The 15,950-nt window shown below is 42.7% G+C and overlaps 2 protein-coding genes across 5 annotated transcripts in view; one reads left to right on the forward strand and one right to left on the reverse strand.

Annotated features, from left to right (window-relative positions):
- LOC121637406 (nuclear receptor coactivator 3-like) overlaps window positions 1–9,692 on the forward strand; it is a 43,314-nt gene extending 33,622 nt beyond the window's left edge. Inside the window, exons 14-24 of one of the 4 annotated variants that reach the window (XM_041981548.1) lie at window positions 4,534–4,770; window positions 5,517–5,729; window positions 5,814–5,931; window positions 6,043–6,214; window positions 6,519–6,881; window positions 6,979–7,074; window positions 7,147–7,185; window positions 7,266–7,503; window positions 7,594–7,786; window positions 7,871–8,069; window positions 8,151–9,692. In XM_041981548.1, the coding sequence (XP_041837482.1) occupies window positions 4,534–4,770; window positions 5,517–5,729; window positions 5,814–5,931; window positions 6,043–6,214; window positions 6,519–6,881; window positions 6,979–7,074; window positions 7,147–7,185; window positions 7,266–7,503; window positions 7,594–7,786; window positions 7,871–8,069; window positions 8,151–8,162 (1,880 nt within the window). In that variant the 3' untranslated portion in view covers window positions 8,163–9,692. Of the gene's footprint in view, window positions 1–4,533; window positions 4,771–5,516; window positions 5,730–5,813; window positions 5,932–6,042; window positions 6,215–6,518; window positions 6,882–6,978; window positions 7,186–7,265; window positions 7,504–7,593; window positions 7,787–7,870; window positions 8,070–8,150 lie in introns of all 4 variants that reach the window. The other 3 variants (XM_041981544.1, XM_041981545.1, XM_041981546.1) reach the window with 3 other exon arrangements.
- A 3,274-nt stretch (window positions 9,693–12,966) lies between these two features.
- id1 (inhibitor of DNA binding 1, HLH protein) lies at window positions 12,967–14,250 on the reverse strand. The gene is given in 3 exon segments (XM_041981568.1): window positions 12,967–13,549; window positions 13,781–14,212; window positions 14,215–14,250. Coding segments are annotated over 3 exon segments (504 nt in total). The 3' UTR covers window positions 12,967–13,513.
- Between the last annotated feature and the right edge of the window lie 1,700 nt (window positions 14,251–15,950).

Raw genomic sequence — 15,950 nt, forward strand, 5'->3', positions numbered from 1 at the left:
CCAGCCACAGAATGTAGTACTGCTCTATATAATAAATCCTCAATGATAACTTTACTATTTATCATATTTTAGTCATAAAAAAGCACTATCACTACTACGTTCCAAAGAGACCTCAGTTTATACCTGGAAATTATGGGAATGATGAGCACCGGGAGCTCCACACCTCCAAGGTGAAGCACTGTTTACATGCTGTTTTTTGCTTTGCTGTTATAAAACATGTCAAACTTTTCCTTCAGCCAAATTCCTGCCGACATGTTGAGGCCTTTGCACCCAGCTCTCTTCTGTGGTCTCTAATCCTGCTTCGATCTGCTTCACACAGCCTGTGTTCTCCATCCTGCCACACAGGATGCTCCTGTATGACCAGGATATTGTGTTTTTAGATGTAGCCAGTTCTCAAAGTTCTGTTTGATACTACATTTAAAGTAATCCCTGTAAGTATCTGAAGAAGTCCTCATCCCTAGACCGAATTTCTGCTTTAAAGCTTCAAAACCTTGAATGTTATAGACGTGTTCCTACTCCAACACACCTGATTCAAATGAATGAACTTCTTCATCCAGTTCTTTGCAGCCTGTTAACGAACCATTTGGAAACACATTCTGCATTTTATTAACAAGAAATGTACTCTAATAAATAAAATAAGTCATGAACATCAGTGGAAATTAAACTTTGTAAATCAACACACAAATCATATCCTTACTGGACTTTACATACTTTCAGTGAACAAGCATGAGACAAACACATGAAACCTAAACAGTGAAGCAGCAACAAGCCTGGATATCGTTTCTGATTACAGCACGTCGTCATCTGCAGTTAATGAATCCGTTAAAGTACTTTCTCTGTTCATTTAGACATAATGTCACTTGTATTTTTGTATTTTCTTTAACCTAATTTCATTTTGTTTTGAACAAAAACGATGGAAATGTTGCAATTTAAAATTAAAATGTTACTAAATGAATAATTTAAATTAATTAGCCTGACTGAGTTTCACATGTCCTTATATTATTATTACCTTTACTTTCTAAAATTCACATTTGAACTGTAGGTCATCTTATGACAAAAAGTCATGTGTGTATGTGTCAGATCCACCTCACTTTACTTTAAGCCCTGGAAGCTGCTACAGACTGGTTTATACTGGGATTAAAAGCTGTTACAGACTGGTTTATACTGGGATTAAAAGCTGCTACAGACTGGTTTATACTGGGATTAAAGGCTGCTACAAGCTGCTACACACTGGTTTATACTGGGATTAAAAGCTGCTACACACTGATTTATACTGGGATTAAAAACTGCTACACACTGGTTTATACTGGGATTAAAAGCTGTTACGGACTGGTTTATACTGGGATTAAAAGCTGTTACGGACTGGTTTATACTGGGATTAAAAGCTGTTACGGACTGGTTTATACTGGGATTAAAAGCTGTTACGGACTGGTTTATACTGGGATTAAAAGCTGTTACAGACTGGTTTATACTGGGATTAAAAGCTGTTACGGACTGGTTTATACTGGGATTAAAAGCTGTTACGGACTGGTTTATACTGGGATTAAAAGCTGTTACGGACTGGTTTATACTGGGATTAAAAGCTGTTACGGACTGGTTTATACTGGGATTAAAAGCTGTTACAGACTGGTTTATACTGGGATTAAAAGCTGTTACAGACTGGTTTATACTGGGATTAAAAGCTGTTACAGACTGGTTTATACTGGGATTAAAAGCTGCTACAGACTGGTTTATACTGGGATTAAAGGCTGCTACAAGCTGCTACACACTGGTTTATACTGGGATTAAAAGCTGCTACACACTGATTTATACTGGGATTAAAAACTGCTACACACTGGTTTATACTGGGATTAAAAGCTGTTACGGACTGGTTTATACTGGGATTAAAAGCTGTTACGGACTGGTTTATACTGGGATTAAAAGCTGTTACGGACTGGTTTATACTGGGATTAAAAGCTGTTACGGACTGGTTTATACTGGGATTAAAAGCTGCTACGGACTGGTTTATACTGGGATTAAAAGCTGTTACGGACTGGTTTATACTGGGATTAAAAGCTGTTACGGACTGGTTTATACTGGGATTAAAAGCTGTTACGGACTGGTTTATACTGGGATTAAAAGCTGTTACGGACTGGTTTATACTGGGATTAAAAGCTGTTACGGACTGGTTTATACTGGGATTAAAAGCTGTTACAGACTGGTTTATACTGGGATTAAAAGCTGTTACGGACTGGTTTATACTGGGATTAAAAGCTGTTACAGACTGGTTTATACTGGGATTAAAAGCTGTTACGGACTGGTTTATACTGGGATTAAAAGCTGTTACGGACTGGTTTATACTGGGATTAAAAGCTGTTACGGACTGGTTTATACTGGGATTAAAAGCTGTTACGGACTGGTTTATACTGGGATTAAAAGCTGTTACGGACTGGTTTATACTGGGATTAAAAGCTGTTACGGACTGGTTTATACTGGGATTAAAAGCTGTTACGGACTGGTTTATACTGGGATTAAAAGCTGTTACGGACTGGTTTATACTGGGATTAAAAGCTGCTACACACTGGTTTATACTGGGATTAAAAGCTGCTACGGACTGGTTTATACTGGGATTAAAAGCTGCTACAGACTGGTTTATACTGGGATTAAAAGCTGTTACGGACTGGTTTATACTGGGATTAAAAGCTGTTACGGACTGGTTTATACTGGGATTAAAAGCTGTTACGGACTGGTTTATACTGGGATTAAAAGCTGCGACAGACTGGTTTATACTGGGATTAAAAGCTGCGACAGACTGGTTTATACTGGGATTAAAAGCTGCTACACACTGGTTTATACTGGGATTAAAAGCTGCTACACACTGGTTTATACTGGGATTAAAAGCTGTTACGGACTGGTTTATACTGGGATTAAAAGCTGCTACAGACTGGTTTATACTGGGATTAAAAGCTGCTACAGACTGGTTTATACTGGGATTAAAAGCTGTTACGGACTGGTTTATACTGGGATTAAAAGCTGCTACAGACTGGTTTATACTGGGATTAAAAGCTGTTACGGACTGGTTTATACTGGGATTAAAAGCTGTTACGGACTGGTTTATACTGGGATTAAAAGCTGTTACGGACTGGTTTATACTGGGATTAAAAGCTGCTACACACTGGTTTATACTGGGATTAAAAGCTGTTACGGACTGGTTTATACTGGGATTAAAAGCTGTTACGGACTGGTTTATACTGGGATTAAAAGCTGTTACAGACTGGTTTATACTGGGATTAAAAGCTGTTACGGACTGGTTTATACTGGGATTAAAAGCTGTTACGGACTGGTTTATACTGGGATTAAAAGCTGTTACGGACTGGTTTATACTGGGATTAAAAGCTGCTACGGACTGGTTTATACTGGGATTAAAAGCTGCTACAGACTGGTTTATACTGGGATTAAAAGCTGTTACGGACTGGTTTATACTGGGATTAAAAGCTGTTACGGACTGGTTTATACTGGGATTAAAAGCTGTTACGGACTGGTTTATACTGGGATTAAAAGCTGCGACAGACTGGTTTATACTGGGATTAAAAGCTGCTACACACTGGTTTATACTGGGATTAAATGCTGTTACACACTGGTTTATACTGGGATTAAAAGCTGCTACAGACTGGTTTATACTGGGATTAAAAGCTGCTACGGACTGGTTTATACTGGGATTAAAAGCTGTTACGGACTGGTTTATACTGGGATTAAAAGCTGCTACACACTGGTTTATACTGGGATTAAAAGCTGTTACGGACTGGTTTATACTGGGATTAAAAGCTGCTACACACTGGTTTATACTGGGATTAAAAGCTGTTACGGACTGGTTTATACTGGGATTAAAAGCTGCTACACACTGGTTTATACTGGGATTAAAAGCTGTTACGGACTGGTTTATACTGGGATTAAAAGCTGTTACGGACTGGTTTATACTGGGATTAAAAGCTGTTACGGACTGGTTTATACTGGGATTAAAAGCTGCTACACACTGGTTTATACTGGGATTAAAAGCTGTTACGGACTGGTTTATACTGGGATTAAAAGCTGCTACACACTGGTTTATACTGGGATTAAAAGCTGTTACGGACTGGTTTATACTGGGATTAAAAGCTGCTACACACTGGTTTATACTGGGATTAAAAGCTGTTACGGACTGGTTTATACTGGGATTAAAAGCTGTTATGGACTGGTTTATACTGGGATTAAAAGCTGTTACGGACTGGTTTATACTGGGATTAAAAGCTCCAGCTGCTACATGCAGACCAAAAACAGCAACAAATCTTTTGCAGCATCTCGGATGGGTTTTTAAATCTTCCTCTGCCAGCAACACATATTTAAGGTTTTTATCATGTTTTTCGTCATGTATGTATGAGATGTTTGGTGGCAAAGACGTTCCCCTTTAGGGGATGAGTAAAGCTTATCTATCTGTCACACACTGGGGCTTCGGTCAGTAGAAGTGATCAGCTGGGATGTTTGAAGGCACTGTAAGCCTGTTTTTGTGTGTTTCAGATGGCGAGAGGGGCCCTGCACTTCCAGGTCAGCGTGGATCCTTTCAGAGATCGTTGTCTGTGGATCCTAAGCCAAGTGGAGAGACAGGGGTCGGAGGTGGACTGGCAACAAGGCGAAACGTTCCCTGTCCCACTCTGGTCAAACAGGAGAACGTGGACGTTCCCGTCAGACCTGGAGCTGTGCCCAATGGCTTTTCCGGAGGCATGGGTGTGTGTCCACCACGGGGCAATCCAACAAGTAACTTAAACACCTTCTCCTTTGCATGCTCAACATCGCTGGGCTTTCTTTGAAAACCAGTCCCACAGAATAAAGACCCATTTATGCTCAACGCAGAGGACGGACATGCAGACAGACGGACAGTTTCGTCCATTTTCTGCGTCCGTTATGCTTCCGTTTTCAGGGAAATTATCTATCCGTCGCTTGACGCAGAAGACAGAACAAAACCACCGGAAATCGCAGGGGCAGTGCTGAGCAGACTAGCTGACAAGCGACCAGAAAAAGAAACAAACCAGAGAAGAAGAAGAGAATCAGGAAGGGAACAAAAAAGCAGAAGAAGACTGAAGATGAGCACAACAACTGTAGAAATTGTGCGAGCTTTTGAAGAAAGGCTGTATGCGAGTGTTTAGGGCATGTTGGGCGGTTGAAAAATATTTTTATGGCGACGCATTATTGCTGCTAAATGGTGTCTGAAACTGACGGCGGCTCATGGGAGTGAACTCTGAACTCAGCACTGCCCCCTAGTGGAGGAACTGACTTAACATCCATGACAACGCGAAACATGCATGGAAGTATGAGGCGACGCATGATTAATCTTTGAAACGGACGCTGCTGTTTACTTATGTAAAGGAGCAGAAATGGGCCTTAAACAGCATGCACGAAAGAAAAGAAATGACTTTTTTTTCTTTTTTTGTTAAACTCACTATCTTTGAAAGTACAGAAGCCTTTAGCAGCTGAATAAACACTGAAATGTTTGTGTTGTTTAGGAGGAGTGGGCAGAGGAATGGGTGTCAGTCAGCGCCCTCCCATGGCTGGTCCAGGGGAATGGGGAATGCCAAGATCTGGCAGCAGCCCTGTGGCTGGACCTGGACATACAGGCATGACTCGCGCTGGTCAAATGGGAGTACCCATGATGAACCGCTCCATCAGCGCACCTGAAAACACACGGTCGATGCTGCAGCAGCAACTCTTGGATATCGGTATGTGTGTGTTGTACAGAATAAACATGTGACTTGTTTGTGCTTTACACAGTGATCACATATCATCCACCACTACCTCTGTAGGAAATAATGAAGCTAACATGGGCATGAGCCCATTTGGTGGGCATGGGCCCCCACCTCAGTCCCCGTCCTGGCCAGACTCTGCCATGGGAATGGACAGACCACACAGTAGCATAAACAGGTGAACCTTACAGCTTTATGTTTTCAGGTTCATTCCTTCTCTGCTGGGAAGCTGCAGCACATCCGTCCGGTTTGCAGGACTTAACAGCTTCTGTGTCATTTGTTGGCTTAGAGACCAGTTTGTGCATCATCTGGAGGAGCTGCTGGGACCGTTGACCAGTAGCGATGGTCCAAGTGATGAAAGAGCCCTTTTGGATCAGCTGGACACTCTGCTCAATACTGCTGACGTCATTGCCCTTCAGGAGATAGACCGAGCCCTGGGCATCCCTGAAATAGTTGGCCAGGTACAAGAGCTGGAGCATGAATATAAGTGTACTTACACAAATCCATTGTAATGATTTTATACTAATAATTCAGATTCTCTAAGGACCTGAGGTGTTTTGTACAAACACATTTCTTACTATGTCTGTTTCTTAGCTGCATTTGAAAATAAGTCATTTTTGAGCACCAGCCTTACGATAAAACGTAGTCCACAACCTAACATTCCCTGCATTTATCGTAGCGTTGCTTTTTCCCCCAGTTTTATCATTAAGCTCCTTCCCCCAGCTGTATGTGTCGTTATATTACAAAGTCTTCTCTGTGCATCAGGCTCAGGGACCTGAAGGCCAGCAAGCCCAAGATCAAGGCCAGGGGCCACCATCAGAGCATTTCCCCGGTTTGGACTCCTCCATAGGCATGGACCAAAAACCCGTGTATGGGCAGGGCTACCCAGGGCCCCCAGGCCCCCCTGCTATGGGAATGCAGTCCAGTTATGCCAACAACACGATGCAAGGTCAGTCTTCTGGAGGCTTCAACCACATGATGAATCAGATGGGACAGACGGGGGGCTTCCATGGCATGCCAGGCATGGCAGGTATGGGAAACCCTCGTGCAAACATGATGAGACCTCGCATGATGACAGCCACCAAACCTCTTCGACTGCAACTCCAGCAGAGACTGCAGGGGCAGCAGGTGATCACACACACTCAATATTTACCCTCATTGCTCCTCCACATCTTTTTTCTTTCTTCTATTTTTCTGTTAAACTGTTTTCCATCTTACCTCGCAGTTTATGAACCAGACACGACAGGTCATGAAAATGGAAAATACCCCTGGAGGAAACCCGGCCATGCGTCCCGGCATGCAGCCTGGCATGCAGCCTGGCATGCAGCCTGGCATGCAGCCTGGCATGCAGCCTGGCATGCAGTCTGGTATGCAGCCTGGCATGCAGCCTGGTATGCAGCCTGGCATGCAGCCTTCAGGAATAAGTGGTCAGGTACGTAGGCAGCACTTTGCATATGATTTAGAGTTAATTCACTTGTTGCTGTTGATGATAAGAGCCCAGCTTTTCCACAGTCTGGTTTCCTGAACGCTCAGATGGTGGCTCAGCGCAGCAGAGAGGCGATGACGATGCAGATGAGGAGGCAGAGGATGATGATGCTGATGCAGCAACAGCAGCAGCAGGGTCAGGCAGCAGCTGGAGCCTTCAGTCCTCCTCCGAATGTCACAGCACCAGGAGGCATGGACCCCCCCATGGGAGCCCCCCCCATGAGCCAGCCTGGACAGCAGGGTTTTAGTTATGGTGGTAACTATGGTGAGTCCCCTGAGGCAGAGCCAGCTTTCTACGTGCTGAAGATGCTCATGTTTCTCTTTCATGACTGCCTCTTTGCTGTTGTGTTTGCAGGGATGAACCAGCAGGGGGACTCGTCTTTCATGGCTCCTGGTAGCAGCCCACCAGGAAACATGATACCAGGACGAATGGGAGGTCCTCAACAGAACACCATGATGCCAGGGATGCAGGGGAACCCGCAGGGAGGACACATGTACCAGCCTGGAGACATGAAAGGCTGGCCACAGGGCAGCATGCCGCGTAACAAGTATGCTACACCAGACTGCTGAGTCATTAGTTACTCTACTCTGATGCTGTTGTTAACTTCTTTTAATGTTTTTTGGTTTTCTAGCCCATACCCCCAGCAGCAGTACCCCCAGCAGGGCAGCCAGGGCCAGTTTGGACCCATGATGATGAGTAACACAATGGGTGGACCTGGACCAGTCAGTGGATCTGGCGTGGCACAGATGCCCCAAATGCCAGGACAGATGCAGGGCCAAATGGGCATGAATCCTATTGGAATGGGTCGAATGCCAATGGGACCTGATCAGGTAGGGATGTAATGGCCTTATAGGAGGTCCACCTGATACTCAACGACCCATACTTCCTGTCTAATGTTTCTATCTATGCAGAAGTATTGCTGAGGACCCGTGGCTGATGAAGACTGGACTGGACCAGGATAGGAGCCGGACAAATACACTCAAGCAGAGTCAAAGATAACCAGGATACAAATGTGACACAAGACTCAGCATCGGTTGCAAAAGAAGAGACTAATCTGTGCACGGCTTGGACCCCAGCTGCGTGTTTCTGTTCAGGTGACTAACCTGCAGCGGTCGGGCAGTATTCAGCGTCACGGCCGGGATACGGAACAGGACGACGGTACAACTGGCTGTGGCTGCACTTTACCAGGAAGCTCCTTTGTGTGGGAAAAAAGATTAATGCAATATTTCTTCATCATTACAGCCTTACTAGAGATTCAATGCCTTCACAACAATGGGTTTATTTTATTTTTCCTTGTTCTTATCCTTTGAGTGCGCCTCATTCTTAGCTATAAGCACAGAGTTTATTATGTTATGCAGATTGGAGCAATAATTCTTGCCTCTATGCTTTAGACTGTAACTGAGCATCATAATCCCTGTTAATAGCAAACGGTACTGCAGTATTAGATGTCTCAAATGTCCTCTGTGAATATGAATTGTAAATATTCAACAAAGTATATCAAACATGCTTTTTAAAGGCCCATTCTTGCACAAAGTATGAGACCTGGTTGTATTTTTGTGTCCCATAGGTCAATACTGATTTGATTGATTTAACTTTTTTTTCCTTTTGGAAATATTTTAGGCATATTTGGGTTTCTGTTCTCTGGTTTATCTTTTTTTTGATGAGTATCTGACGTGTTGAAGGTTTCAGGTTTTTTAGGAAGCTGATGGAAGTGGCGGGATGACGGCACATGACCTGAATAGGAGGTATTTTTGGGGCTTTTTTGTAGGGTTGTGTGAGGTGTGCCGTGTGGGTTTTGTCTGCAGTACAGTGAAGATGAGAACACAGATTCCTCCATCTCCCACCATGTTGTTTTGACTGTTAACTCGCTGAATCTACCTTTTCGACATGCGCAATCCAAAGATATTTTTTCACGTCTGTGTATAGTTTCTGAGGTTGCTGGTGTACATTTTTTCCTTTTTCTTTTTTTCCCCCCTATGAAATGTGTTATCGATCTATTCTGATGGTAAATGGGTACATATCATGCATCTGTAAACACATAGGATGGTTCTGGACATGGGTTAGGGGTTGCTCCATTGTGGGACGGGAAACCACAAAGTGTGAAAAAGGACCTGAAGCTCAAGCCCAGCCGAGTTTTACAGCCAGACAAAAAATAAATACAATAAATAAAAACATAAGCATGTTTTGCTGTGACAAAAAACAAGAATGGAATGACTTTAAAACATATCAGTATCTTGTCTATTTTTCAGGAAGCAACTTCTATTTATGTCCCAATTTTATTACTTCAGGAAAAAGGAACTTTGTGAGTTGAATGAAGTGTAAAAAAGAGACAGAAGACCTTTTAGTTTTTCTGTGTGGAGGTCAGATAAGCTGTCATTTTACAGGATGTATATTACAGATTTTTTCTCTTGATGTTGATATTTATGTAAATATAAATTTATATTTAAACAGTCTGGACTTTGTTTCTAATTGTGAGTGGTGATGCCTCTGTGGGTTATCAGTGAGATCTCACCAGGAAGTGACACGTTTCCATTGTTGATTTTACCAGGAAAACATGAATTATTTCTTATTTACAATGTTGGTGCTAGAAAACACTCTGGGGCAGGCAAAAAAATATATGCAATTCATTTAGGTAATCTTTATTTATAAAGCACTTTTTATACATTGAACAGCAAAAGAAAATAAAACGGTTGACGTGTCAACAAGTCAGCCTGAACATGCAACACAAAAAGGGCCACTGGAGGGAAAAACCAGAGACCTAAAAATGATCTTACACAAATAAAAACATCAAAGCCAGACAAAGTAAAAATAAGTTGAATAAAATATCTAAAAAAAAGGTTAAAAATGCCAAGTGGACAGAAGCAGAATAAAAGACAAAGGTTCACTTAAATAGGAATAAACATTAATTTCAGCACATCATTAGAAATAGAAAAGTGGTCTTAAATTATGTTAAAACATTTACAAATATTAGGAAAAGACAAAAACATTGAGATTTTGGTGGTTTGATGAAAAGGATGATTGTCCAAAGAGTATGTGAGGAAGAGCGTTTAACCCGAGACAAGTTGGGTGTCGGAGTGGTGGTGAAGAGTTTAAAGGGAGGACGGTCTTTTCCACAACCACGCTTAGCAGCAGGTGGAAATGAGGAACGATTTCTGTAGAAAAACATTTTTAATGTCATGTTAGAAAGATGCTGCATTATCGAGCCTGTTCAGTGGTTCATGTAGTACTGATAACTAGTCCCCGCCTTCCCCAAGACGTGGGCTGTTCCTCAGGGGTCCAGTAATGACTGTCTTGTGTCCAGTTAAGGGGGCTCTGGGAAAGAAGCTTTGGTTTGCATCTCCTGCCTGAGGGCAACAGTTCGAAGAGATGGTGAGCAGGATGGGAAGAGTCCTTGATGATGTAATCAGTACAGTAATCTGATTACTCCCAGATATCTGATTTTGAATGCCATGTAAACGGGCTCAAAGTCCCTCCAGTGTGTCCTAAGTCCTCTCTGGGTCCTCCTGGTGAATTTAAGTCCAAATTTAAAAGCATAAATCAAAGTAAATTAGTTATTTCCATGAAAATTTGATTTTCAGAAAAATGAAACGTGACTGGAGAATCAGCACAAAAGGTACAAGTATTGTAAATTTGTTATGAGCTTCATGTATATATATATATATATGTGTGTGTGTGTGTGTGTGTGTGTGTGTGTGTGTGTGTGTGTGTGTGTGTGAATCATGTGTTTGCATAAAGAAGTTATATATTGGAAAGTGGAAGCAGCTTCTACAAACACAGTGAGTAACTGAACTGATCATAGCTGCATATTAAACCCTGCAGATCGTGTGTTTTGCTGCCAGATAGAAATCTGTGGTACAGAAACGCAACATAAATGAGTGGACAAGGAAATTCCTTTATGGAACTGTTCTGAAACGTATCATGGATATAACCCTGACCACCTCTCAGCCAGCTCTGTTACCACAGATCTTTCCTTCTGTATCAGACAGAAACTCCAGACTCTACTCTTCCCTGCAGCGTGTTATACATTTTTACTCTTAACTGCACACTGTTTACATTTTTAAACAAATTTTTTCCTTATTTTTATTTTTATATGGATATGTACTGTATATGCTTTCCACATGACTGTGTTATCATAGCATTATATGTATATTTTTACATCATAAATCATTCTAGGCTTAATTTCAGTTTATTATACTCTTGCATCCATTTTTTCTGATTCTAATAAAAACAAAGAAAAATCCAGCTGCCGCTTTTTGACCAGCAGAGGGCGCTGTTGTCTTCCCAGTGACACGTGACAGGGTTGTTTTTTAGGATTTGCATGGCTGCCATTCACTTCATGCCCGCAAGAGGGCGCTACAACTTCAAGCTGGAGCTAAACTCACGTTTCTGCTCTGGATTTTGAATAATAACAATTATTAACGTCGAAACAAAAAGAAAATGTACCGCAGAGTCCTAACTGGGATTAAAAGCTGACAGAATATGAAGCGTCGGGTCATCACAGAGCAGAGTAACGCGGGTTCTACACAGATCAGATGTGTTGCATCAGATTTAAATAGCCAGATAATTAGACTTTATTTGATTAACAGCTGAAGCAGGTAATAAACAGGAGGAAGCAATGTGGTGGAATTTGAATGTGTTGAAAAACTCCGATCATTTACTCAGACACTCCTCAAGTCATGATTTTTTTCTTTTCTTTTCTTTGTTTTGTTTTTTGGTTGTATATATTAATAGCAAACTTAGGACACACGAGCGTATTGTGGGAATCTCTACCCTTAGAAACTCTCTCTCTCTCTCTCTCTCTCTCTGCTGGCGTGGTTCCCAGCCCATCTGCGGCCTGGCCCGTGGATTACTGTTTGTTAATGTTTCAATCAGCTGTGTGTTGAGGAATGTGGAGCTATTTAACCTGAACTTCCCCAGGTGTGCCGAGGCGCCGCTCAGTCTGGGCCCCGCCGCCCTCCTCTGCCCTTGGCACAAAGCTATCACACAAACACAATCACACTCTGGCCACGCCGGGGCTGCAGCTGTGCGCATCGCACCGCAGGGAAATGGGAAAAACATTGCACCAGGGAGACAGAATAAATCTTATAACGAATCGCCTCGCCAGAGCCGTTTTAACCCCTGTGGTGCCGGGAGAAGCGGGGAAAACGCTGATTTACAAGATAACATATTGAAACTCCAGATTTAAATGGACGTTTTATGACGTGAAACACTTTTTATTTATTTATTTATTAACCAGTAAGCTATAAAATTCCCTAAAAGATGTTCCTTTAGCACATAAAGAATATTAGACCAATAGGGGTTGCTATGATTTAATTCTAAAGTTTATTTCCAATTCTGCTTCTTTTTGTCTGGATCTCCTAATTTAGAGGGACTTCCTCTTGTAATGTGATCCGTTAATGACCCACAGGGAAGCAAATGACCAATTTAACCGGCTCTGGGCCAATATGTCTGCCACCAGCTGTGGTTTGATGTTACCTGAATGACTTAACACCTTCTGCTAGGTGACAAAACCTTTTAGTAACTACCTGTTTACAGTGACCGTCACCAGATTAGATGATCACATTGATAAAAACACAAGTTATTGTTCTGCTCAGTACTCTAACAGCATGTTGGAGACGCCAAAATGTGACTTTCACTACTTCGGTGCTTGGAAATTAAACTAATACATTACTAACATTCTAACTTTTCTATATATTTTATCTCATACAGACGGACACCACACAGGAATTCTTGTTCAAAAATATTTGTCTTGTTTTAATAAAAACACAAATAAGGTACATTGTAAGAAAACAATATCTTCACATACTATGGCATTGTAATATACAATACAGTTTGTCGCTCAGGAATCTGAGAAATTATTATTGTCTTTTACAAAATGTTGAATTTTCTTCTGTATGATTTACACATGATACAAAGAGCGCGACAGAAACAAATGTTTGCGTTAGAAACTCTACAAGCAACAAGCTGGTTGCTCTGAACTCGTCTTGGTCCCCGGACTAACCCAGTCTCTATCTGGGCTCGCTAGTCTTCCTCTTCATCTCGCCCTCGGATGAATCGAGAGCCAGGATGACAGAGACCATCTCTGCTGTAGAAGGTCCCAAAAAATTATTTTATTTTCTTTTTCTTTTTTCTTTTCTAGCTTTGGGAGTTTGAAGCGCCTCTACACAGTTCAAGGCGCTAGATGCTGATGTGGTCCAGAGGTCACACCAAGTCGCCTTGTTCGTTCTTTGCGGGTGCACGCTGCTGGAATGATGGGGCGATGCTCCACGAGCTCTTAGCGGCACATAATCCTGTCGTCCGAGCAACCATTCTGCTGGGGAGAGAGACAACAAGCTGGTCAGTACACATCCTGCTTGTACAGATAAACAGGAATTACGAGCTAACGCAGGACCAACAGTCAGCACGAATTTCTGCACGAATTTGGCAACTTTACGCACGCGTCCTGACATTCAGATTTAAACACTGCAGGGGTGCGTGCAGCACTTTCAGGCATATAAATGATCGCTGCTTTATTCTGCAACACGTGTGACGAGATATGTACCTCCACTGAGATGCTGGCGAGCTCTGCGTTCAGTGTGGTCAGCGGCGTGCGGGGGGCGCTGCTGACGGAGTGCTGACGGCTCTTCTCCGGCTCGTCCAGCTCGACCTGCAGGTCCCAGATGTAGTCGATGACGTGCTGCAAGATCTCCACTTTGCTGGCCTTTTTGTTCGTGGGCAGGGTGGGCACGAGCTCTTTGAGCTTGCTGTAGCAGCTGTTCATGTCCTGGAGGAAGACGCTCATCTGCTCGTCCAGGAGCGGGATCTTGCATTTGGAGATGGTCAGGCTCTGATCGGACAGGCCCATCTCTCCGCCGACCTTGCTCTTCAGGGCGCAGGTAGATCCGACAACCTTCATCGTGTTTAGGGGTAGTCTCCACAAATGAAAAAGACACGTGAAATAAAATCTTAAGCAACTTCTCCTTTGCTTGGAAGTGACGACAAGCCAATGTTGACAGTTCGCAACATTCACATGGAGAACCCGCCTCACATTTATACTTGAACAGCCGCACGAGGCGTGTCCGAATGGGACCGTTTGAAGGACGTCTGGCCAATGAAACAGCTGCGTTTGTATCGATGAGGCGGTCCAACTTCGCACTCCCAGCCAATGACTGCGCTCAGCTGCTTATCGGAATTTACAATCTGTTTGAGGGATGGCGTTACAAATGGAAACAAATGTGTGTCTTTTATGGGTAATATGTGGGAATCCAGCTGTCCGTGGCTTGGGGACTCTGCAGGTGTAGATTGCCTGGGGACAGTCAATGGGTGGTGGATGCTTGGGTCTGTGCTGTGAGAATGTGTGTGGGATGGAACGGAGTGAATGGGATGAATGGCTAATGACAATTAGGCTACCACAGTGGCCTAGATTTGCCTTTCACAATTGTTGGTGGCACTGCAGATGTGGCAGACAATAGTACAGCAAATTTAGGGAAATAATTAGGCTCTACAGAGGGACCAGTCAGGCTGAGGAGATATTAACTCTTCCTCACTTTTTATTAGTTCAAGATTATGCTGAGGCTAAAGTTGCACGTGATCTCTGTACGTTTATTTAATTGATCAGATTATTCATTTGAGAACATTATGATCTAATGTCATGTTTCTGACTGATTTGGAAAACATGCCACATTCCCACACCACCTCACCCTGCTACTAAATCTGTAGTCTTAACTCAATGCTCTCTTTATGCTCACAAACTTGGCTTTTTGGAGGCACAGAGTCTCTTTTTTCCCTCCTGTGCTGAAGGAAAGCCAGTGTGAGCAGCAGCTTCACGGATTCCTTCACATGTTTCTGCAGTGTGTGCTCAGCCTTGTGAGTGCACACTCAGATCGCATCGCTCTGTTCCGAATCTTCCCCCCAGATTGTCCAAACAAGCCCGAGCAGACTGGCAGGCGCCAGCGCGGTGACGTCACCCATTCATCCGAGCCTTGACGCCTGTCAGCCTGGCGCCGCTCGGGCGGTCTCCATGGAGATGTCAAACAAGAGCGAGCCAGCGCTAGGCACTCCTCCATTCACCTGCGCGGCGCGCGGAGCCCTGAGAACAAACCTGCTCTGGAGCCTTTCTGTCCTTCATTTATCACCTTAAAGCAGCGGGATGAGATTACCGCCCTCGCGCACCTGCAGAGCAGAGCGATGTCAGCTGGTTAAACGGAGGGAGGGAGGCCATGATGCTGCAGCCAAAATCACCATTTCACACAGGAAATATTTAAAAATGAACGAATCGTTTCCTTGCGTGTTTCTTGCGGGGATTCGATCATTTTTACTTTATTTACCAAATATTGCAAAATGCTTCGATGCGTGTTCAAAAAAGCACCTTAAGCAACAAAAATAAGGAGGTTTTTATTAATTAAAACAAACATTTTACAACTATTATCAAATATAATTTTGCTGTTAAGGTAAATAGATTTTATTTAAAAGAAGTCAGAATTATGTCATTACACCAGTATTATGTTATAGATGTTTTATTTTGATGTAATATGTTAAGATTGATAGATTTATTTCAAACAAATAAAAAAATAGGGTTACGTTACTAGCTAACACCCATATAGTTTGAGTAAACGTCTGTTTGTCCAAAAAGAGAAAAAGTTGATCTTTTCACGACCTACCTCTTAAAAATGAAATAAAATAAAAAAACTGAAGCAGAAACAAACATACTCATATGCATGTTACTATGACAG

The sequence above is a fragment of the Melanotaenia boesemani genome, chromosome 3 (assembly GCF_017639745.1).
Source record: "Melanotaenia boesemani isolate fMelBoe1 chromosome 3, fMelBoe1.pri, whole genome shotgun sequence".
Taxonomy (NCBI): domain Eukaryota; kingdom Metazoa; phylum Chordata; class Actinopteri; order Atheriniformes; family Melanotaeniidae; genus Melanotaenia; species Melanotaenia boesemani.